At 44.6% G+C, this 24719-nt stretch overlaps 1 protein-coding gene across 1 annotated transcript in view; it reads left to right on the top strand.

Moving 5' to 3' along the window:
- Positions 1 to 24719, top strand: part of EIF2B5 (eukaryotic translation initiation factor 2B subunit epsilon) — a 74156-nt gene that overhangs the window by 18037 nt on the left and 31400 nt on the right. Inside the window, exons 2-6 of the mRNA XM_077487707.1 lie at positions 3154 to 3278; positions 19902 to 20087; positions 20171 to 20354; positions 21313 to 21393; positions 21512 to 21589. Coding sequence (XP_077343833.1) covers positions 3154 to 3278; positions 19902 to 20087; positions 20171 to 20354; positions 21313 to 21393; positions 21512 to 21589 — 654 coding nt within the window. The remainder of the gene's footprint in view (positions 1 to 3153; positions 3279 to 19901; positions 20088 to 20170; positions 20355 to 21312; positions 21394 to 21511; positions 21590 to 24719) is intronic.

A 24719-nucleotide genomic window follows, 5' to 3' on the forward strand; every position in this document is an offset into this window, starting at 1 on the left:
GCCTAAGACTGTGTGTCCAAGCAGTTTGGTGGACGGAGCAAGTACCTATAGCAGCACTACTGCTGAAGAGTAGCCAGGTGGGCTAGCATTTTCATTTGGATTTTTTGTGTATTTAATGTAAGCTTGGACCCCTGCGTGGGATTTCTGGATGGACTAATATTTTGTTTTCTTATAATAAACGTGGGCTACCAGGCCCTTAACCATAAACGCCTGCCTGATGTGAACTAAAAAATGCATCTACCAATTGAGCTAAACACCCCAATGTTACAATACACACATATAAAACATACATGCGCGCGCGCACACACGCACATAAACATACACGCACATAAACATACACGCACATAAACATACACGCACATAAACATACACGCACATAAACACATAAACATACAACACACATAAACATACAACACACATAAACATACAACACACATAAACATACAACACACATAAACATACAACACACATAAACATACAACACACATATAACACATATATATAGACAGTCTTTTTTTTTAATTGTCAGCTGCAGCTCTGTACATTAAAGGGGTTGTAAGGCCTCTTTCACATGGGGCGGATCAGTAATGATCCGCCCCGTGATGATCCGCTCGCTCAGCGGGGATCGCTCCGTTGTCGCCGCTGAGCCGGCTGCGGACAGGGCGGTCTCCGCACACTGCGGGGACCGCCCTGTCTGCTCTCCTCTATGGGGATCGGATGAGCACGGACCGTGTGTCAGTGTTCATCCGATCCGCTCTGCAGACGGATAGAAAAATAGGTTTTTCCTCCGTCTGCAGAATCGGACTGTTACGGAGGAAATCGGGTGTCTGCGGATGTTCATCCGCAGACACCCGCTATCCCATAGGGATGAATGTATGCCCGTATTTCATCCACAAACGGATGGATGAAATACGGACATATCATCCGCATGTGTGAAAGGGGCCTAAAGGTTCGTTTTTTATTTTCTAAATAGGTTCCTATAAGCTAGTGCATTGTTGGTTCACTTTCCTTTTCCTTCGATTTCCCTTTATAAATGTTTTTTTTTTTTTCTTTTTTTTTCTTTGTTTTCTTTGTCTGAATTTCTCACTTCCTGTTCCTCCTCAGTAAGCTGTTCAGTAAGCTGTTCTGGCTGACTAACCACCAGCTCGGATGATGGTGAGAAGTTTACTGAGGAGAAACGGGAAGTGAGATATGCAGACAAAGAAAAAAAACATTTCGAAGGGAAATCGAAGGAAAAGGTAAGTGAACCAACAATGCACTAGCTTAGAGGAACCTATGTAGAAAATAAAAAACTAACCTTTACAACCCCTTTTAATCTCCATGCTGGGTACTGCACTCTAGGGGGAGGCAGAGAGCACAGCACACACTGCTAGACACCTCTCCTTTGGTTTCACTTTCACAGTAAACATCGTGCCCAGCTCCTGCACAGCCGATTGACACATCGGCTGAGGAGACATATGCAGCCACCGCTGTGGAGAGGGGGACTTTAGAGCGAGACCCCACAGGCTGACTGCAGCATAAGGGAGGAGGGAGGGTAGGAGGAGAGCTAAAGACAGAATGACACCCCCATGATGGGCGGGGCAAAGCCCCGCCCCATTTTCGGCACCAGTATTGGCAGAAATTCTCTTTCGGCTTTTTGCCAAAAGGGCCATTTTCGGCCGATATGTTTCGGTGGCTGAAATTTCGGTGCATCCCTATCTGCTACTCTTTCCGAGTATGGCGATTACCACATGTGTGAGACTTTTACACAGCCTGGCCACATACAGAGCACCAACATTGAAGTAGTACCTTGAGACGTTCTACGAGCAAAAATTACGCATCTCATTTCTCAACCACCTATTACACTTTTGAAGGCCCTGGAGTACCAGAACAATGGAATTTCCCATAAAATAACCCCATTTTAGAAAGCAAACATCCCAATGTATAATGTGTGAGGCATAATGAGTCTTTTGAATGATTCATTTTTTTCCAGAAGTTTTTGGAAAATGTGGAAAAAAATGAAACTGCTTTTTTTTTTTTTTTTTTTTTTATACACAAAGATGTCAATTTATAAGATATTTCTAACACATAGCATGTATATATGGCAAAAATTACATCCCAAAACACATTCTGCTACTCCTCCCGAGTATGGCGATAGCATGTGTAGTACTTTTTACACAGCCTGGTCACATAGGCCAAACATTGAAGTAGTACCTTCAGGCGTTCTAGGAGCATAAAGGACACATCTCATTTCATTCCTACCCATCACACTTTTGAAGGTCCTGGAGCACCAGGACAATGGAATTACCCACAAAATGACCCCATTTTGGAAAGCAAACACCCCAACATATATTCTATGAGGCATGGGCTGCAAATAGGTACTCGGGTACTCTGATGGCCTGGTGACGGGTACTCTGATGGCCTGGTGACGGGTACTGGGGTATTGGATGGGCCGTGACAGGTACTCTGATGGACTGTGAGTGACAGGTCCTCTTTATTGGGGGGGGGGCAATCAGTGTGATTGATGTACACTGTAAGCGGTAACTAGAGAACATCTAGTTACCGCGGTTTGTTAACATTTTAGTTATCGGCTGTGAAACGATCACAGCCGATCACGTGGGTAAACAGCCAACCAATGACTGTTTACTAGTGTCGGTGACGAGCGCGCGCCGTGCACGGTGGAGGTGTGACCATCTGTGATCGGCCGTGACTTCATCACGGCCGATCACGTGGTAAACAGCCATACCCAATGGCTGTTCACCCCCTTCGGTGGCGAGCGGTGTCTCCGTGACGCCGCCACCGAAGAAACAGGGATGCGCGCGCACGATCGCGCTTATTCCCTGTTTAAACGGGAGGACGTCATATGACGCCCTCCCGCCACAATAGGTGCGCCACCTGGCCGTCATTTGACGGCCGGCGGTCGGGAAGTAGTTTAGTGGTTAAATATGCTAATGCAAAGCTGTTTGTTAATATTACAAGTATCAACATATCTTATGAGTCTTAGTTCAGAGCAGTCAGAACAGTTTAGGTTAGGGGTGTCGGAACAAATAGATCAGATTAGTTGCTTATAGCATTTGTATAATATTTTTCCCTCTTTCAATATGTTCCCCAGTACTAATCTCTTGATGAAATCTGTAAAGAAATTATTCAGCATGTTTTTTCTTTGTATTTCAGGCTCTTCTACCACTGGCAAATGTGGCTTTAATAGATTATACCCTGGAATTTCTTACTGCCACTGGGGTTAAAGAAACATTTGTTTTTTGCTGCTGGATGGCAAATGAGATAAAAGAACATCTGAGGTAAGACTGAAAATTCTGTAGGATGGATAGCTGGTAGAAATTACTTTTATCTAGACCGGCCTTTCTTAACCTTTTTACCCCGGAACCCCGGTCCGATTAGTCCATTAGTGATCAGTGGGGAGATAACCTCCTTACAGAAATGGTCAGAATGCCACCCTTGCAGTCATGCTGCTGGCTCTGCCAAGTGGCACTGGACCTGGAACTATGCAGACACCGTCAGATGGGAGGTCAGTGATCACAGCTCAGGGAACCCATTGCAACCTCTGGAGGATGGCTGTTTGAGATTTCCTGGCCTAGGTTCTAGATAAGTGTTCTAAAGGTTCTCTAGAGAGAGTTGTTCTTTATAATGATGGATATAGCAGGTGGCAGTACAACCAAGGCTTAGAAACAGCAATGGATATGTGGATATATTTTCAGGTAGCAAAAATGTTAAGTGGCATTATTTGGCAATGTTTTAATGGTAATATTTATTATTTTTATTGTGCGTAGGTTCATTCCTCCACAAATGGCATCAAATACTCTTGGTGGCTTAAGGCAGGGCTCGACAAAACCCGGGCGCCAGGTCGCATATGCGACTAGAATTAGCGACCTGGCGCCTGGGGCAGCACAGCTGGGGGTATCCTGTCTCCGCGGACCCCCCCGGCGTGATCGCCTCGGGCCGCGCCGGCGGCGGCCGGTAATTGAGCCCCCGGCTTTGAGGCCTTCTACGATCCTATGGTTCCTTCTGGAATCTGGCGCCCTCTTGTGGTGGCCGTTGGAATTACAACCAGCAATGCTAATGGATACAATGCTAATTCCCCTGCTTGCCAGCTTATCTCCTTCCCTTTACTCAGAACCCCTAAACATTATTTATATATTTTATTCTAACACCCTAGAGAATAAAATGGTGGTCGTTGCAATACTGTCTGTCACACCGTATTTGCACAGCGGACTTACAAGCACACTTTTTTGGGGAAAATGTATTTAATAAAAAAAAAAAATAAGACAACAGTAAAGTTAGCCCAATTTTTTTTTTATATTGTGAAAGATAATGTTACATCGAGTAAATCGATAACCAACATGTCATGCTTCAAAATTGCGCCCGCTCATGGAATGGCGACAAACTTTTACCCTTTAAAATCTCCATAGGTCTGGGGCTAGATTTATTGCTCTCACTCTACCGATCGCAGCGATACCTCACATGTGTGGTTTGAACACCGCTTTCATATATGCGTTCGCTTCTGCACGCAAGCTTGGCGGGACATGGACGCGTTTAAAATAATTTTTTTTTTTTCTTATTTTAACTTTTATTTTTATCTTTTTCACTGTTCTTTTAAAAAAAAAATGTGTGTCACTTTTATTCCTATTACAAGGAATGTAAAAATCCCTTGTAATAGAAAAAAGCATGACAGGTCCTCTTTTGTATATGAGATCTGGGATCAGAGAGACCTCACATCTCATATTTACACTAAAATGCAATTTTAAAAAAATTTGTCATTTGAAAAAAATAAAAAAATAAAATGTCCCTCTAAGAGCTATGGGCAATGACTTGGAGCCAGGTGGGGGGCTATCTTCCCCTCACTCGTCTCCATGTCAGGCCAGGGACAGGTCCAGATCGCCGTCACGGACCTGGCTCCTAACTTTTTTAGCTGGCTCCTAGATTCCAAGCAAATTTGTTAACCCCTGGCTTAAGGTGTACATAACCATTTTTCCATTACCACTGATTTTAGCATAGCACCAGCAAAACATGCAATACTCTTTATTATGCAACTGTCTTGTATGATTGAAGCACCATCTAGTGAACAAAATTCCTTTTCTTTATCGTACATCACGGGGCACAGAGCAACCATAATAATGACTATATGGGTTATATGCCACCTACTGGTGGATGGGCACTGGCAGATAGTCAAACAGGAAGTCCTCCCCTATATAACCCCTCCTACACATACTTGCAAACTTCATAATAATGTGCATTTGGTCTGCAGGAGCTTAGTTTTAGGCTGATCTGAAGCGTAAAAAGGCTGCATGACATGCATATGTGCTAAACTAGTAAAAACTAGTATGGGGCCTAGTGCAGTTGGGCAGGTGCAGCAATAGTATACATGCTTGTTGCCTAAATGCTTGTTTGAATAAACCTGTTTTGTATAGATGTTGCATACATACATGTGGCATAAGCACATGTTTGAAAGAACATGGGCATCAGTGTACTTGAAGGAGTTGTGTCTCCAGAATAGCATGCATTGGATCTGCAGGAGTTTGTTTGGGCTCTTTTGCCGTGACTTTGATGCGATTTTTCAGCAACATAAAATGGTGCCTGTGTAAATCTGGAGGTCAATGGACCACAAATCGTGTCAAGGTCGGACCGAGTTAATGCAGGGGCTGCTTTGAAGTCGCTGCGACTTGAAGATTCACAGATGTGAAGGGTATTCTTTGGAAATCATGGGGTACGACTTTTCAGGCGACCTTGCAGAACCAAGTCGCAGGAAGGGTCACACAGGTGTGAAAGAGGCCTTAAGCTGTTGAAGCAGCATAGAGGCTGCATTGGTTGCCTGTGTACTTCACTAATCCTGACTATAACTGGTGTGGACCAGGTGCAGTTGAGCAGGTTCAGCATAGCATAGTATTATATTAGCATAGTATACATGTTTCATAATGCTTGCTTACTTGGATGTGGCCCCCACACCCGACAAGTGGATGGCGACCTTCCGCCCATCATGCAGCCTTCCAAGGCTGGCCGCAACGGTGCGTTTGTGTGGAAACGTGTTGCGTAGATGCAGGTTTTTCTAAGCATGTGTTTCTATAGACCTGTGGGCATAAGTTTATGCATGTTGTGTACATGCATATTTGCATAAACATATGATGCATAGATACGTGTTGCGTAACATGTTGCATAAACACGTTTCATTAATGCATGCTTGCTTATTCCATAAATGCATGTCTCCAAGGGCACGTATTGTGTAAGTGCGTGTTTGCATGGACATGATCTTTTGTGTTTTGTCTATTGTATATATGTTTATATATTTGCAGAAGCACATAGCTACATGCTTCCATAAATGCATATTGCTTAACCACTTGCCGACCGGCTTGGGCCGATATACTCCATCATCGGCAGCTTACCGGGTGTGCGTGGCACGTGTCCCTGGGACTCTGTCTGCCGGTGGCCCGTTATCGTGACACGGAGAGGCAGATCGGGGAGATGTCTATGTAAACAATGCATTTCCCTGTTCTGCCTAGCAACATGACAGGGATCTATTGCTCCCCAGTGATCGTCCTAGGGAACACACTTAACCCTTTGATCACCTAGTGTTTAACCCCTTCCCTACCTGGGATATTTACCCAGGAATCAGTGCATTTTTATAGCACTGATTGCTGTATAAATGCCAATGGTCCCAAATTATTGTCAAAAGTGTCCGATCTGTCCACGCAATGTTGTAGTCATAAAAATCACAGATGGCACCATTACTAATAAAAAAAAAAAAAGAATAGTAAAATGTCTTGTCTTCTTTTCTGATCCTTAGTTGGCAGGAGTTAGGTTACTGCATTCTCTGTAGATAGTTTGGGCAGTCAGAATTACTTGATGTATCAGTACAGGTCAGGTATTCTGGTTTGTGCTGCCAGTAGAGCCCAGGATGGGCAGAAGGCATCCAAGTTAACTTTTTTTAATTTTTTTCGTAAAAGCGCTAGCTTCTAGGTGCGTGGTGGCATCTTGGGGCATCAGGCGTCGGTGGCTCAGCATTTTATGGCCATTACATGGTCTTTTGTTCATACACTCGCAGAATTCACAGAAGGCTACTGCTTTGGCCTCCAGTATGTTTTGGGCAGCAGAAGGAAATCTTCTCGGTGGCAGTTTGTGATTGTGTCTCCCTCCCATCCAGTGCATTGCTTTAGGGCATCCCATATAGTCCTTGTTGTTATGGTGGTTTTGTGTCCCGTGATGTACGATAAAGAAAATAGGATTTTTTTCGTCAGATTTACCTGTAAAATCATTTTTTTTTTTTCTTGGAGTACATCACGGGACACAGAGGTCCCTCCCATCTTTTTTGGGATATTCATTGCTTTGCTACAAAACTGAGGTCCTTCTTGTGTAGGAGGGGTTATATTGGGGAGGACTTCCTGTTTGACTATTGTTAAGGCTAATTTGCCTATCTCACTTGTATACTTACCTATACATAAAATAAGTCATTAAAAACCTTTTATCTATATGAATCAAACCATGAAATTAAGAACGAATGATACATGTGCGAAAAGGATAACAATCTAATTTATTTAAACTTACTATAGTACAGAAAAGAAACGTTAGAGATTACCCCATATAATGTGCAGGATACAACCTTAAAAACAACGATGTTACCAAATATTGCTAGAATGGTCATACATATCCTTTCAAAAGATTAATATTATACTAAGGCAGGGGTGCCCAACAAGTGGCCCAGGGGGCCACATGGGGCCCGCGGAGCCCTCTGATGTGGCCCGCGACCTCCTGCTCTGGGATGGCTGGTTAGCAAGCCCAGATTTAGGGTTCCTGACCCGGCATCCCAGAGCATTAGTGTTGTGAATGAAGCCAGTGGTAGAGGAAGCAAGCGGCTGCATAGCAGAGACACAAGATGATGTTTCCTGTATAGTGTCACCTCCTGTCACAGGCAGTGTGATACCAAGTGCAATCTGCCTGGAAAAGCAACAGCTGGCGAGACCCAAATTGAAGACTGTTATCAAAGGTATATTTTAATACTATAATCGCAGTGTATATATGGGCATATCTGTTCTGCAGTGGTTACCGGGCTGCTTTCAAACTAATCGGCAGATGCACTGCACCTATGGGTTACCTGCACTGAGCCATAGACCTCTGTTATTACCTACGGGTTTGGTGCACTTTCAGAAAGTGCAGCACGCCTGCAGGAAATAGAAAGTGCAGCTAACCCATACAAAAGTCAGCGGTGCACTGCTCTGGGTAAACCACAGCACATCAGTGTGAAAACAGCCTTATGCCCCTTTCACACGATCGGTCTGATCCAATCAGACCTTCCATTCACCTCTATGGAGCGGCAAATGTAAAGAGACTTGTGTCTGTTTACACCTGCATACCTTCAATCCGATCTGCTAAAAGAAAAAAAAACTGAAGGGGATCTGTCCCCTTCCATCTAGGTCAGGGGTGTCCAAACTTTTTTCAAAGAGGGCCAGATTTGTTGAACTGAACATGCTCGAGGGCCGACCATTTTGCCTGACATTCTTTGAACCATTAAAATTCGGTCTAAGTGTGTTCGGCCGAGCACTAATACACTACCCAACAAGAATTCTCATGCCTTTGTGGCTGTGTGTGGTGAAGAGATGAACTCAAGTGTATTATTTGGATACACCGTATTTTTTGGGGTATAACACGCACCTTCACTTTAAGAGGGAAGCTTCAGGAAAAAAAAAAAATTAATTTTAAATAAATAACTGAAGCAAAATAAGGGTCAGTGCCCATCTGCGCCCACCATTGCCAGGAACGCAGCGCCCACCATTGCCAGGAACGCAGCGCCCACCATTGCCAGGAACGCAGCGCCCACCATTGCTAGAATTGCAGTGCCCACCATTGCCAGGAATGTACCCACCATTGCCACGAACGCAGCGCCCACCATTGCCGGGAACGCAGCGCCCACCATTGCCGGGAACGCAGCGCCCACCATTGCCGGGAACGCAGCGCCCACCATTGCCGGGAACGCAGCGCCCACCATTGCCGGGAACGCAGCGCCCACCATTGCCGGGAACGCAGCGCCCACCATTGCCGGGAACGCAGCGCCCACCATTGCCGGGAACGCAGCGCCCACCATTGCCGGGAACGCAACGCCCACCATTGCCGGGAACGCAGCGCCCACCATTGCCGGGAACGCAGCGCCCACCATTGCCGGGAACGCAGCGCCCACCATTGCCGGGAACGCAGCGCCCACCATTGCCGGGAATGCAGCGCCCACCATTGCCGGGAATGCAGCGCCCACCATTGCCGGGAATGCAGCGCCCACCATTGCCGGGAATGCAGCGCCCACCATTGCCGGGAATGCAGCGCCCACCATTGCCGGGAATGCAGCGCCCACCATTGCCGGGAATGCAGCCCCACCATTGCCAGGAATGCAGCCACCATTGCCAGGAATGCAGCCCCACAATTGCAATTGCCAGGAACGCAGCCACCATTACCATCAGTGCAGCCATGGAGGGCAGGACGAGCGCCAAAGACATCCTACAGGAGAATTTCCTGTTTACACAACGGCCCCTTTAAGAGAAAGTCCCGCCTCCTCTGATGGACAGAACAGTCGTCCAATGGCAGAGATGGGACTTCCTATTACAGCTGCCATGTACACAGGAAATTCTCAGCCTGTGTGCACGGTACTCGTCCTGCCTCCTCCCTCCAAGGCAGCTGGACTATATATCTTTTGTGACCCCGGCGCTGGGAGATCGCCAGGGGGCCACAAAAGCTGTATATGTTTAAATAACCAGGCGGGCCGTTCAAAACCGGACCGCGGGCCGGACTTTGGACATGCCTGATCTAGGTGGATCGGAGGGCACATAGAGTAGTAGAGTAGAGTGGGCTGTGTCTGTGTCCCGCTTTGCATATGTGGAGTGTACACAGACCTGTCATCTGCCCTTTCTGCTCATTGTGGCCCGTGACCTGTTACCAAGTCGCTTAAGTGGCCCTTGCTCTTCAAAAGATTGGGCACCCCTGTACTAAGGCAAAGTCCTTAGTCCAAAGGGTTACAGAAAAAAAAGAGACATAATAATTATCTAGACTTCTAAGTTACCATTTCTGCAAAGGGAGGGGCACACCAGGATGAAGAGTGATAAGGAAATAAATTCCACAGGAATCTTACATGTCCAGTCCATGAGCACTTAAAGTGGTTGTAAACCCTTAAAACACACTTTGCCCTACAGGTAAGCCTAGATTAAGGCTTACCTGTAGGTCCAAGAAATATCTCCTAAACCTACACGGTTTAGGAGATATTTGCCGAAAGGCAGGCACTGCTGTCTATGGCGCATGCCGAATGACAGCGGCGGAGCAGCGAGACCCCACCGAGAAGATGGATGCGCCGGACTACAGGGGACAGCGGTGACATCGCTGGCTCCTGTGTCAGGTAAGTGACACATAATGGGCTACTATGCGATGCACAGTAGTCCATTATGCTTTGCCTTTGCAGGGAATGAAAGAGGAAGTAAACTCATCAGGGTTTACTTCCTCTTTAAGAGAGAGAGAGATTTAGCATCTCTAGGGATATTGGTTTTATGTGGTTAGAATACCTCACGCCTACCAATAGGAACTCGTGGTCACCTCATTTGTTCAAAGTTGCCTCCAATTCTGATTGGTTATAATTTCAAGCCCAGTTAAGCATCAAACTTCCGGTGCCTTTCTGTCTATATATGTTGAGCAACTGCCTTTGATCCCCAATCCTGCCAGTTCCGACATTAGACCTGTTTAATTATCTCTTGATTTACAACCGTCAGCCCTCTTTGATACAACATAAATTAGCATTTCAAGAACTTGTAACACAGGAAGAGGCACTATATCTGAAATGGCCATCCCTATGAACAATAGGGTAACTTGGTTACTATGCAGACAGCAGACCAACATGTTGGTGTGTTTGAGATACCAAGAACAGTAAATAGACCCCTATCCTAGTATACATGATTGATATATATATATATATATATATATATATATATCTCTCTCTCTCTATCCACCCAAAACAGGGCATGGTAAGTTAATTAGAAAGTCCTCACAATGGCTCCCTTGGAGCTCCTTGCTATAAATATTATATTTCAAAATCTCCACCACACTATCTGCCAGTGTTCATCCACTAGTAGGTGGCGTATAACCCATATTGTCATTATGATGGTCGTGCTGTGTCCTGTGATGTACGGCAAGAAAAGGATTTTACTGGTAAGTAAGACGAAGAAATTTTTTTTTGTTTGTTTTTGTTTGTTTGGGTTTTTTTTGCTCAAAAATTACTTGGAATCCTTCAACGTTTTATTTATAAATCCATTTTTGCATAGACGATGGGGAATACAATGGCGATCATTCCAATTTATTATATCACACAGTATTGGCGCAGTGGTTTTTCATTTTTTTTTTTTTTTTAACCACTACAATACAGGGCACTTTCGCCCCCTTCCTTCCTAGCCCAAATTTCAGCTTTCAACCCTCTCGCACTTTCAATGACAATTGCGCGGTCATGCTATGCTGTACTCAAATTAAATTTTTTTCATTTTGTAAGCACAAATATTTTCTTCTTTCTGTTTTAAAAGAAATCCAATAAAATCGAATTTTGTCATAAATTTAAGACAAAATGTATTCTGCTACATGTCTTTGGTAAAAAAAAAAAAATTCCGTTAAGTGTATAATAATTGGTTTGTGTACAGATGTGTGCAGATAATCCATTGGGACATGTGATTTTAGTGTGGCATATATGGGGACGTGTGTTTTTGTTGGGACATGTTTTTATTATTTGGGGACATGTGTGGGGACGTTATACTGTGTTTTACACTAGGTTGGTGATCGGTGAGTAAAAACGGCTCATACTCTCTGATCACCAGCCGGCTGCAGCGATCCGCTCTCCTCTCCTCAGCGACGACTTCCGTGTGAGGAGAGGAGAGACGTTTGCCTAGCAACCAGCTGTTTAGATCACATGATGGCTGTGATTGGACACGACCGTCATGTGATCAGGAGGGACACACAGCCCTCCTGCCGATCCGAGATGCGCTGTGTCCGGGTGACACGAGCGCATTGGGGTCGCGCTGCTTGCTCGGGATCCCCCTACTTCTGAAGGACGTTCAGGATTGTCCAGTTAGAGGTTGAGAGCTCCCACTGGGCCGTATATATACATTGGCCGGGTGGGAAGTAGTTAATCATTAAAAAAGTGTATTTAACCACTTCAATACCGGGCCATAGTCATATGACAGCCATAGATGGGATCTCCCATCCTGGGTGGATGTCATATGACGGCCTCGGTATTTCGCCGCTCCTGCGGGCCCCCGGGGGCCCGCAGCGCGGCAATCGTGGATGAGGTGTGTCCCTCAGACACAGCCCATCCCCGATCTGTGGGATTTTTCTCCTCACCCACCCCCCCGCCCCGATACATGTGACCGGCTGTGTCCAATCACAGCCGGTCACATGTATTGTGCCGTTAGAGGGCGCGTGCAGAGCGGTGATCAGGGATGCGGCATGTCACCCTGACACAGCCCAACCCCGTTCGCAGTAAAGAGCCAATGAAATTGGCTCTTTACTACGTGACCTGCTGTGTCCAATCGCAGCCGGTCACAGAATGTAAACAAACCGCGGTAACTAGATGTTACTGGGTTCTCCTCCTCACACACTGATCGTGTGTGAGGAGGAGATTGCGGTAACATCTTGTTACGGCCTAGTGTACACACCAACCACACCGATTACCCCCCCCCCCCCCAATAAAGAGGACCTGTCACCACCCATCAAAGTACCTGTCATCACCCATCACGGCCCATCGGAGTACCCGAGTGCCTGTCCATGGCCCATCGGAGTACCCGAGGACCTGTCCACGGCCCATCGGAGTACCCGAGGACCTGTCCACGGCCCATCGGAGTACCCGAGGACCTGTCCACGGCCCATCGGAGTACCCGAGGACCTGTCCACGGCCCATCGGAGTACCCGAGGACCTGTCCACGGCCCATCGGAGTATCCGAGGACCTGTCCACGGCCCATCAGAGTACCTGTAAGCCCATCTGAGTATCAGGTACTCAGATGGGCTGACAGGTGCTCAGGGACTCAGGTACTCAGATGGGTTGACAAGTGCTCAGGTACTCTGAGTCCCAGGGCACCTGTCACCAGCACGTCTGAGTACCCGAGTACCTGTCACCAGCCCGTCGGAGTATCCGAGTACCTATTTGCAGCCCATGCCTCATAGAATACACAGTGGGATGTTTGCTTTCCAAAATGGGGTCATTTTGTGGGTAATTTCACTGTCCTGGTGCTCCAGGACCTTCAAAAGTGTGATAGGTAGAAACTAAATGAGATGTGTCATTCATGCTCCTAGAACGCCTGAAGGTACTACTTCCAAGTTGGACCTCTGTATATGTCCAAGCTGTGTAAAAGTCTCACACGTGGTATCACAATACTCAGGAGTAGCAGAATGTGTTTTGGGGTGTCATTTTTGCTATATACATGCTATGTGTTAGAAATATCTTTATAAATGGACAACTTTGTGTAAAAAAAAAAAATTAATTTTCTTTCCACGTTTTCTGAAGACTTGTGTAAAAAAAATTAACTGTTCAACAGACTCATAATGCTTCATAGAATATACCTTGGGGTGTTTGTTTTCCAAAATGGGGTAATTTGTGGGTAATTATACTGTCCTGGTGCTCCAGAGCCTTCACAAATGTAATAGGTCGTTAGGAAATTAGAGGTGTCATTTATGCTCCTCGAACACTTGACGGCGCTCCCTGCATGTTGGGCCTCTGTATGTGGCCAGCCTGTGTAAAAGTCCCACACGTGGTATCGCCATACTCGGGAAGAGTTGCAGAATGTATTTTGGTGTGTAATTGGAAGTATGCATATGCTGTATATGAGAAATAACTTATGACAATTTTGTAAAAAACAAAATAAAAACATTCTTCTTTTTCCCAAGAATTGTGGGAAAAAATTACAACTTCAAAAAACTCACCATGCCCCTTACTAAATACCTTTTACTGTCTACTTTTCAAAAAGGGGTAATTTGGGGGGTATTTTTACTTTCTGGATATTTCAGAGCCTCAAGAAATGAGATAGGCCGTCAGTACATCAGGTGTGATCAGATGTGATCAATTTTCAATGATTTGCACCATAGCTTGTAGACTCTATAACTTTCAAAGAGACTAAAATAATATCCACTAATTTGGTTTATTTTTACCAAAGAGATGTAGCCGTATATATTTTGGCCCAAATTTATGAACAAAAATGACTTATTTGCAAAATTTTATCATAGAAATTGAAAAAAAGTGTTTTTTTTTTTTATTTATTTTTTTTCAAAATTTTCGCTCTTTTTTCACTTATGTTGCAAAAAATAAAAAACTCAGTGGTGATTAAATACCACCAAAAGAAAGCTCTATTTGTATGAAAAAAAATGATAAAAATTTTGTTTTGGTACAGTGTTGCATGACTAACTGGCATTCAAATTGTGAGAGCGCTGAAAGCTAAAAATTGGTCTGGTAAGGAATGTGTATAAATGCCTTGTATTGAAGTGGTTAAAAAAATAAACGCAATATGTACCCCATTTTTTGTAAAATATGAAAGCTGATGTTACACTACGTAAATAGATACCTAAATATCGTGCTTTAATCACTTCAGCCCCGGAAGAATTTACCCCCTTCCTGACCAGAGCCCTTTTTGTGATTCCACACTGCATTACTTTAACTGATATTTGCGCGGTCGTGCGATGTGTCTCCCTAACAAAATTGATGTCCTTCTTTTTTTTCTTTTTCTTTTTTATTTTTTCCACAAATAAAGCTTTCTTTTGGTGGTATTTGATCACCCCTGCGGTTTTTATATATTTTTTGCTTTAAACAAAAAAAGAGCGCCAATTCTCCCATCAAGACGGTTGTCTTCCAGCTCCCTCTGCACAGCAAGTCCCCAGTCGGGGTGCAGAGGTCGAGAAGGGAGCGACTGACTATCCCACATGCGCAGATAACCCTATTCAATAAATTGACACTGAGTTGTCCCATAGGTCGTCCTCCTCAAGGAAGAGATCATTTTTACCTAGTCCTTACTTACTTTTTCTTCTATGGAATGATGTTGTTGATTGTATTTCATTAACTAAATGGTCGACGCCAGATATGTGTTCACTCCTTGGAATCCACGCTTGATATATGTGTAAGGTGATATGACGACTACATTCAGACGGATGTAATATTATGCTCTGTTTGTACACATCGTTCTGTATTATTCGGTTTAATAAAATTATATGGGGAAAAAAAAAAAAGAGTGCCAATTTTGAAAAAAACGCATTCTTTTTAACTTTTTGCTACAATAACTATCCCCCCCAAAAAAAAAAAAAAAAAAAAATATATATATATATATATATATATATATATATATATATATATATATATATATATATATATATATATATATATACACAAGTTTTTCCATCAGTTTAGGCCGATATGTATTCTTCTACATATTTGGTTAAAAAAATCGCAATAAGTGATTATTGCTTGGTTTGCGCAAAAGTTACAGCGTTTACAAAATAGGGGATAGTTGTATGGCATTTTTATTAATACATTTTTGTTTGTTTTTTTAAATGGCAGCGATCAGAGATATTTTATTTTATTTTTTTCCCCCATGACCTCGTCATTATGGCGGACGCATCGGACATTTTTGACACATTTTTTGTGACCATTGTCATTTATAAAGCTATTAGTGCTATACAAATGCACTGATTCCTGTGTAAATGACACTGGCAGTGAAGGGATTAACCACTAGGTGGCAGTGTAGAGGTTAAGTGTGTCCTGGGGCGTGTTTCTAACTGGGATGGCTGTGTATGACACGTCACTGATCTCTGCTCCGATCTCATGGAGCAGAGCTGTCACTAGGCAGTACGGGGAGATGGTTGTTTACATTAGTTTTTCCTCCACGTGAGGCGATCGCGGTTATCCCCACAGTGATTGAGTCCGCGGGGACTTGCGACCCAACTCGCAGAGCCGGCTGCGTGCCGCTGGCCGCCTCTTAAAGGACATCGTACAGGTAGTGATTTTGCCTGTATAAGCCCTTCTGCCGACGTATATTGGTGTTAGGCGGTCAGCAAGCGATTAAAATTGCGCACTCTTGTGTAATGACAACAAATGATGGTACTTAATCTCCAGTGTGACGCCTTAAACATTCTTACAGGTTACCTCTTTAAAGTTTTATAAAGGAGGTCTAGGGGTAGAATTTTTGCCCTGTCTAATGTTAGTGGCGATACCTCATGTGTGGTGTGCCATTTACATATGCGTGTGTCACTTATGTATGTTTTCACTTCTGCTCGGGAGCACGAAGGGATGGGAGCGCTCTAAGTTTATTTGTATATTTATTTTCTTTTACTGCTATTACAAGGGAATGCAAACATCCCTTGTAATAGAAATAAGGAAGACAGGTCTCCTTTATGGAGAGATCTGCAGTCAAAAAGATCTCAAATCTTTCCTTTACCTTTTTAAAAGCAGAAGATAAAAAAATATATATATTTTGCTTTGCTAAGTGTTTGCTTGATTCCTTCTAGTCTAGGAAGGAAGCAAACACTTTTTTGCTTTTACAAAAAAAAAAAAAAATCTTTTGCTTTTACAAAAAAAAATTTTTTTTTTTTATTTTATCTTCTGCTTTTAAAAAGGGAAAGGAAAGATTTGGGATCTATGGACTTTGCAAGGCCATAGATGCTATTGGAGGCTATCTGGTCTCTGTTTGTTTACCTTTGTGACCAACTGGCCGCACTGTCGGATCGTTTCTCGGGTGTGCCGCCAGTTGAGAAAAAATAAACTGCCCAGCTTGAGCCTTAGTGCCCAACCTAATGTTGCTCATAGCAGCTTTTCAGCTTGAGAATTGCTTTGAAATACTAGGGTGTTTGTTTTTTTTTTTTTGTTTTGTTTTTATAATTTGCTTCACTGAATGCTTAGAGTCGGTTCACACAGGGGCGACGCGACTTCAGGACGACTTTGTGAGGCAACTTGGAGACGACTTGAACACGACTTAGACACGACCTGGGGCGACTTAAAACACGACTTTAAGTCGCCCCAGGACAGGCGACTTTTGCCGTGGCCAATCAGAGAATGAGCTCTGAAGGGGGAACTCCACGCCAAATTTTTTTCATAAATTTGGCGTGGGTTCCCCCTCCGAGGGCATACTAGTCCCTTAGGTCTGGTATGGATTCTAAGGGGAACCCCTACGCTGAAAAAACGGCGTGGGGGCCCCCCCCCAGATCCATACCAGACCCTTATCCGAGCACGCTACCCGGCCGGCCAGGAAAGGGGGTGGGGACGAGCGAGCGCCCCCTCCCCCCCCCTCCTGAGCCGTACCAGGCCCCCCCCCACCCCAAAGCACCTTGTCCCCATGTTGATGAGGACAAGGGCCTCTTCCCGACAACCCTGGCTGTTGGTTGTCGGGGTCTGCGGGCGGGGGGCTTATCGGAATCCGGGAGCCCCCTTTAATAAGGGGGCCCTGGACGCCGGCCCCCCACCCTATGTGAATGAGTATGGGGTACAATGTACCCCTACCCATTCACCTGTGAAAAAAAGTAAAAAAAAAACACAACACAGGGTTAAAATTGTTTATTGCACAGCTCAGGGGGTCTTCTCGCCGGACTCATCCGCTACCTTCTGCTAGCTCTTTTATAGGAGCCCGGCTTTCTTCTTTGCCGCCCTCTTCTTCCGACTTTGGGGGTCTTGTCCCCATCTTCGGTTCTTCTTGCCAGGCCACCGCTTCTTCTTCCAGCTCTTTTACTAGCGGTGGCCCGGTCTTCTGTCGCCGCCGCCTTCCGTTCTTCTTCTGGAGATGTTGACTCGACGCTCTCTCCGGTCTCAATGCCAGGGACGCGGTGCGCAGCGACTTATATAGGGACAAGGGGCGGGTCACTGATGTCACATGGTGACCCCACTCCTACGATGTCACAGTCCCGGAGGATGCTGGGAATGTGACATCATAAGGGGGCGGGGTCACAATGTGACATCAACCGGTGACCCCGCCCCTTGTCCCTATATAAGTCTCCACGCACCGCGTCCCTGGCATTGAGGCCGGAGAGAGCGTCGAGTCCACATCTCCAGAAGAAGAACGGAAGGCGGCAGCGACGGCGACAGAAGACCAGGCCACCGCTAGTAAAAGAGCTGGAAGAAGAAGCGGTGGCCCGGCAAGAAGAACCGAAGGGGGGACAAGACCCCCGAAGTCAGAAGAAGAGGGCGGCGAAGAAGAAAGCAGGGCTCCTCCGCTAGTAAAAGAGTTAGCAGAAGATAGCGGAGGAGTCCGGCGAGAAGACCTCCGAAGACGAAAGACTCCCGGAGCTGTGCAATAAACAATTTTAACCCTGTGTTTTTTTGTTTTTTTTTTCACAGGTGAATGGGTAGGGGTACATTGTACCCCATACTCATTCACATAGGGTGGGGTGCCGGTATCCGGGGGCCCCCTTATTAAAGGGGGCTCCCGGATTCCGATAAGCCCCCTGCCCGCATACCCCGCAACTAACGGTCAGGGTTGTCGGGAAGAGGCCCTTGTCCTCATCAACATGGGGACAAGGTGCTTTGGGGTGGGGGGGGCCGCACGCCCCCCTTCCCCAAGGCACCCCCCCATGTTGAGGGCACGTGGCCTGGTACGGCTCAGGAGGGGGGGTGCTCGCTCGTCCCCACCCCCTTTCTTGGCTGGCCAGGTAGCGTGCTCAGATAAGGGTCTGGTATGGATCTGGGGGGACCCCCACGTGTTTTTTTTCGGCATAGGGGGTTCCCCTTAGAATCCATACCAGACCTAAGGGCCTGGTATGCCCTCGGAGGGGGAACCCACACCAAATTTTTTTCATAAATTTGGCGTGGAGTTCCCCCTGCAGAGCTAATAATTCTGTCAGTCGCCTCCGTATAGACAGACATCCGACTTGGAGGCGACCTCCATTGAAATCAATGGGTACCAGTCGCCTACAAGTCGGATTGAAGTAGTACAGGAACCTCTTCTGAAGTCGGAGTGACTTGAGTAGTGTGCATTAAGACGCCTCTCATCCACTTACATTGATTTTTAAATGTTGTCCGACCTGAGGCGACTAGGGGCGACCTGAAGTCTGATCTGAGTCGCCCCTGTGTGAACCGGCTCTTATTATTGTTGTTTGATCAAGAGAGAGGCAATATTATTATGTTTCTAATACAGCATTATTGTCATTACGAATGTTTTTATTTTAAGTATTTGTTTTGGTTACTTCTTTCTAAAAGCTTTTTGAAAAATGAAACATAATAAATATCAGCAAAGAACAATGAATTCATCCACAATGTCAACAGTATAATTATGGAATGCGTTCATGCCATTTGAAGTGCACATTAGCATTAGGTAGGAGAAAGACAAACATAAAGTTTTACGTATAAAAAACAGGAAAAAGCTCTTCTGTAATGGAATGGTAAGTCAATAACATTACCGATGCCAACTGTCTTGTCAGTTTTTCGTTTTGAGAAGCTAAGGTGTGGGGTAACAGGAAAACTGCTTTCATGGGCTTTATTCAGAGATACTTTTTCATTTATATAAAAATACTGACAAGAATACTTTTTTCCATAATATTTTCTTTAAAGACTTTTTTTTTTTTTTTTTTTTACAGTAAAAATAATCTCTGAATAACGTTTTTCCTTTTACCCCACAACTAGGCTTCTGAAAACTAAAAACCAAAATAACATCGACATTTTGGCGTCTGTAATCTTACTGACTTGCCATTCAATTACAGAAGAGCTTTTGTTTTTGTCTTGTATACGTAAAACTGTATGTTTTATATTTCTTACCTAATATTAATGTGCACTTCATCCGTCATGGATGCGTTCTATAATTATGCTGTTGACATGGTGGATGAATTCATTGTTCTTTGTTGACTTTTAATATATTTTTCATTAAAGATTTTTTTGATCAGATTAAAGTAAATGGAAGTATAAGTGCAGCTGTTATCTAACAATGTATGTTTGCCTGGACAGGAATTCCAAATGGTGTCGACCTACGCACTCCAATGTGGTGCATGTAGTGACCTCTGAACTTTATCGCTCGCTTGGGGATGTCCTCAGAGATGTGGATGCTAAATCTTTAGTTCGATCAGACTTTATCTTGGTTACTGGGGATGTAGTTTCTAATATAAACATTGAAGCAGCTTTGGAGGAGCACAGGTAAGAAATTCCACATTTCTTGTGGCTAATTTAATTTAAGCATTCTTGATTGTCCTGCTTAACTAATTAACTTTTTCTTTCAGGACACGTCGGAAATTGGAGAAAAATATTTCAGTAATGACCATGATCCTAAAAGAGTCCTCACCTGGTCACCGCACAAGGTGTCAGGAGGATGATGTTATCATTGCTATGGATAGCAAAACGAAACGTGTTCTACTTTACCAAAAAAGCCAGGACTTGAAGCGGAAGCGATACCACTTTCCAACAGTAAATGAATGATCATTCTTCCAAGCCCAGTGCAATGAACTAGAAAGACAAATTAACTTAATGGTTTACATTAGCTTTGTACCAATACTGGTATTGGTGCCCATACAAAGCATTTGCATGAGTACTTGTACTCATGCAAATGCTCCCATACTAAAACCAATACCTTTTAAGTCTGGGTTCACATGTGTAGGGCTGGTTACGGTGAGATTAAATTCAGGTACAAATTTTTAAAGTGATACTGGAAATGATGCCTGAACCAGACTGAAAATCTTACCTGACTCTTTAAAATCGTGTGTGGCTGGCCCGATCTTATGTAAACCGGCTCCATAGAAAGATGGTTTGGTTCACATCATGTTAATCTGATGTGATTCAAAATGCAATTTTATAATTTAATAAAATAAACAGAACAACATAAAATATAGTATTCGATTAATATATTGGCATTTTTTAATATGTCACATGACACTAAAAATAGGTATCGGTAATTGGCATCAGCGAGTACTTGAGAAAACATATCGGTATTTTGTCTTAAAAAATGGTTTTGGTGCGTCCCTACTTTGCATAAATTGCCTTTTGGGTACTAACTACAAGACATACTTATGAATTTCTTTGATATTTATCGGTGACTATAACTTCCTTCATCAGTATCATGGGTTTACAATTCTCAACCCACATTTGTAGACAAACAGAAAATTATTATTATTAATGTTCAGGATTTATATAGCGCCTACAGTTAATGCTGTGCTTTACAACATAAGGGCAATGCTACTACAATAAGAAAATACATAAGAAAATGCTACTACAAAGTTGCTACGTGCATATATGCAGCGTTGTATGGCTACAAATTAGACAGATTGGTAGGTTACAAGAAATTCTTGTAAAATGTCCCTGAAAACTGTAGTTTGAGTAATCGCTGGAAAAGCTTTGAGATTTGATTTTTTTGTCTTTGTATTTTTAGAGCATCTTCCAGACCAAAACTGATGAAATAGAGCTGCGGCATGATTTGTTGGACTGTCACATAAGTATCTGTTCCCCTCAGGTACGGGTTGTTTATGTTCCACATGTCTGTGATCTACAGCTGTATTGCAACATTTTTTTAATGCAATTTTATTTTTTATTTTTTTATATGCTTTTCTCTACCCTTTTTAATCTTGTAGGTAGCAGAGCTATTTACAGACAACTTTGACTATCAAACAAGGGATGACTTTGTTCGCGGTATCCTTATTAATGAAGAGGTAAGATGTCTGAAGTCTAAAAAGCTGGATAGATTTAAATTGTTTCTAAAACAGGACTCTGCATTCACTATATCTGATCTCCCACAGTACACACAACATGGAAATTCAATTATTTTAGTAAATATAAACTGCTAAATACCTTTTCTCATCCGCAGCATATAGTAGTCTCTTGTGACTTCTATCAGTGTGTGGTAAAGCTTGTGGGAGGAGTTTTCATTCTGCTCTCGCTGTCCTATAAAACTTCAGGACCCCTAATACTCTGTCTGGACAGTGCTGATTGACCCTGTGCTGATCACATGCACTCTCACAAGAACAAAAAAAAACTCTTTAGTAATACACACCAAACTGAGCATGTGCAGTCTGACTCCTTCCATTTATAATATTTGGAGAGAAGTTGGAGACATTGGAAGCAGGTGAAGATCAGAGGAGACATGATCAAGCAGCCTTTTCTCTTATGTTCACCGACCGACACAGCTCCTCTTAGCCATTGGGTTGTTATGCCCTATTACTAGGAGATACTAGGCATTAGTTGCAATACAACACTCAGAACTCTAAGCCCTTGTAGACACGATCGGAGATTCCGACAAAAAAATCCGTCGGCGTTATTCCGACGGATTAATTCCGGAAGAGGTCCGGAAGTGATGTTGCATACACACGGTCGGACCAAGTTGTCGGAAAATCCGATTGTACATAACGTGATGACCTTATTTCGTTACAACAGGACTACGTTCAGGCTAGTAGCCAATAGCTTTGGTCTAGGAATTTGATCTGAGCATGCGTGGCACTTTTTCCGTCGGAGTATGTCCGATTGGAGCATTTTGTCTTAAAATTTTACCGGCAAGTTGGAAAAGTTGGTCCGTCGGATATTCCGACGGAAACAGTCCGATGCAGACCACACACAGTCGGAATATCCGACAAAACGGAAAGGAAAGATTCTGATGGAATCTCCGACCGTGTGTACAATGGCTTAGTTCCGCCCAGGGGGCGTTCCCTTGGGCAACAACCCTCCACCCTGCCATGCAGTCATCCGTTTTATTTTGCCTAGTGAATGAGAAGGACCTAGGAACCCTGTGGGCCCATCGGTCTGTGCTGTTTTTATGCAGAAGCGTGACTTTTTGCACAAGATGAATGATCCTGTGATCTACTATCAACAGCTGGCTGGATGACAGGCTGGATACCCTTAACCTTGTAGTCTCTCCCCAGTCCGGCCATCGAGTGTGTGCAGGCCGCAGCTAAGCGTTCGGCAAGCCACGACGAAACCTCAGCTCCAAAGATGTTCATGAGCTTTTATGCTCCGGGGCATACATATGACTGGGCTACTGAGGTCTGTGTCACAGTATGCAGGGCCAGCAGCCACCCTGTACTGATCAGTGAGTGGGTCTGTGATGGAATGTCTCCTAAGGCCGCGTACACACGGGCGGACTGTCTGCCCAACTTAGTCCGCTGAACAGTGTTTCAGCGGACAATCCGCTCGTGTGTGGGCTTCAGCGGACAGTCTGACGAACAAAGTCTTACGGAATTTCCGTAAGACAGTCCGTTCAAACTTGGTTTTGTCCGTCCAAACTTGGTTTCAGCGGACAGTCCGCTCGTGTGTAGGCAAGTCGGACGGACTAAGTATGGCGCATGCTCAGAAAGGGTTTACACGGCCGAAGGTTGCATTGCAGTGTATAGGACGTCGTTTTTCTAGTCCCGTCGTACGTGCTGTACACGTCATCACGCACGCTTTCAGCGGACTGTCTGCTCATCGTGTGTGGTCAAGTCCGTTCATGCTAATTTTGAACGGACTGTCTGTCGGATTGTCTGCCGAACTTAGTTGGGCAGACAATCCGCCCGTGTGTACGCGGCCTAACTCTTCAGGCCTGGTAAGTACAGCTCTCCCTGCTTCGGCGGGGCTGAGCAGCTGGGCATTCAGTGCGTCCACCATTACCCCCATGGGATTTGAACCTGGTGTTATCGGCGCTTCAAAAACCGCCGTTTGAAAATATATCAGGGAGATTCCCCTGTTGACTCTTTCCCAGAAAGTGGTCTTTCTAGTGCCCATCACATCGGCCAGGAGGGTTTCAGAACTGGCGGCCTTGTCTTGCAAGTCACCCTATCTGATTATTCACAAGGATAAGGTGGTGCGTCCGCAACCGTCTTTCGTGGTATCGGCTTTTCATATTAATGAGGACATTGTATTACCATCTCTCTGTCCTAAGCCGAAACACCATAAGGAGGTGGCCCTTCACGCTCTGGACGTGGTTTGGGTTCTGAAGGTGTATTTGACTTCCAAAAGAGAGCAGTGGCAGACAGACTCACTGTTGGTTTCGGTGGCTGGTCCCAAGAAAGGCATGTCGGTTTCGTTGGCCACCATTTCCAGGTGGATCAGACAGGCTTGTAGTACAAGCCTACGCCTTTAAAGGGGCAGGTGCCACCCTTTTCCGGTCACGGCCCACTCCACAAGGGCAATCGTAATGTCTTGGGCCTTCCGACACCAAGCGTCTGGTCATCTGTCCACACGTTTACTAAGTTCTAGAAGATAGACATCAGTGCATTGGCTGATGCCAGTTTTGGCCGCAAAGTTTTGCTGGCGGCCGTATAGTTGCAATTGAAAAGGCAATATGTTCCCTTTTTTTCCATTTTTTTTTTTTTCGTTAAAAACACCGTTAAGTTAATGCGCTGTTGTGTTACATTCCGCAGTTTTTTGTGTGGTTTTGGGTAGTCACTCCTGTTGAGGGTACCCTGGTTTGATGGTGGATTTCTCCACGCACTGTTGTGTGGTGTTTGTGTTTAAAGTTTCACTAGTTCCCACTTGCCACAATGGATGACGTTTTTATGCTGTTTTCCCACCCCTTGTTTGGCACTGCTTGGGGACTTACCAATGGCTAAGAGAGGAGCTGTGTCGGTCGGTCAGTATAAGAGAAAATAGGATTTTTTTGTACCCATAAAATCCTTTTCTCTGTAATTCACTGACCGACACAGCACCCGCCCCTCCTTTTTTATCTTTATGTTATACTGCTTGTTGACGTACTGATGACTGCATGGCAGGGTGGAGGGTTGTTGCCCAAGGGACTGCCCCCTGGGCAGAACTAAGAGTTCTGAGTGTATTACAACTAATGCCTAGTATCTCCTAGTAATAAGGCATAACAAC

This window comes from Lithobates pipiens, unplaced genomic scaffold (genome assembly GCF_037356315.1).
Source record: "Lithobates pipiens isolate NorthernLeopardFrog02 unplaced genomic scaffold, aLitPip1_a1.2 Scaffold_18, whole genome shotgun sequence".
NCBI lineage: Eukaryota > Metazoa > Chordata > Amphibia > Anura > Ranidae > Lithobates > Lithobates pipiens.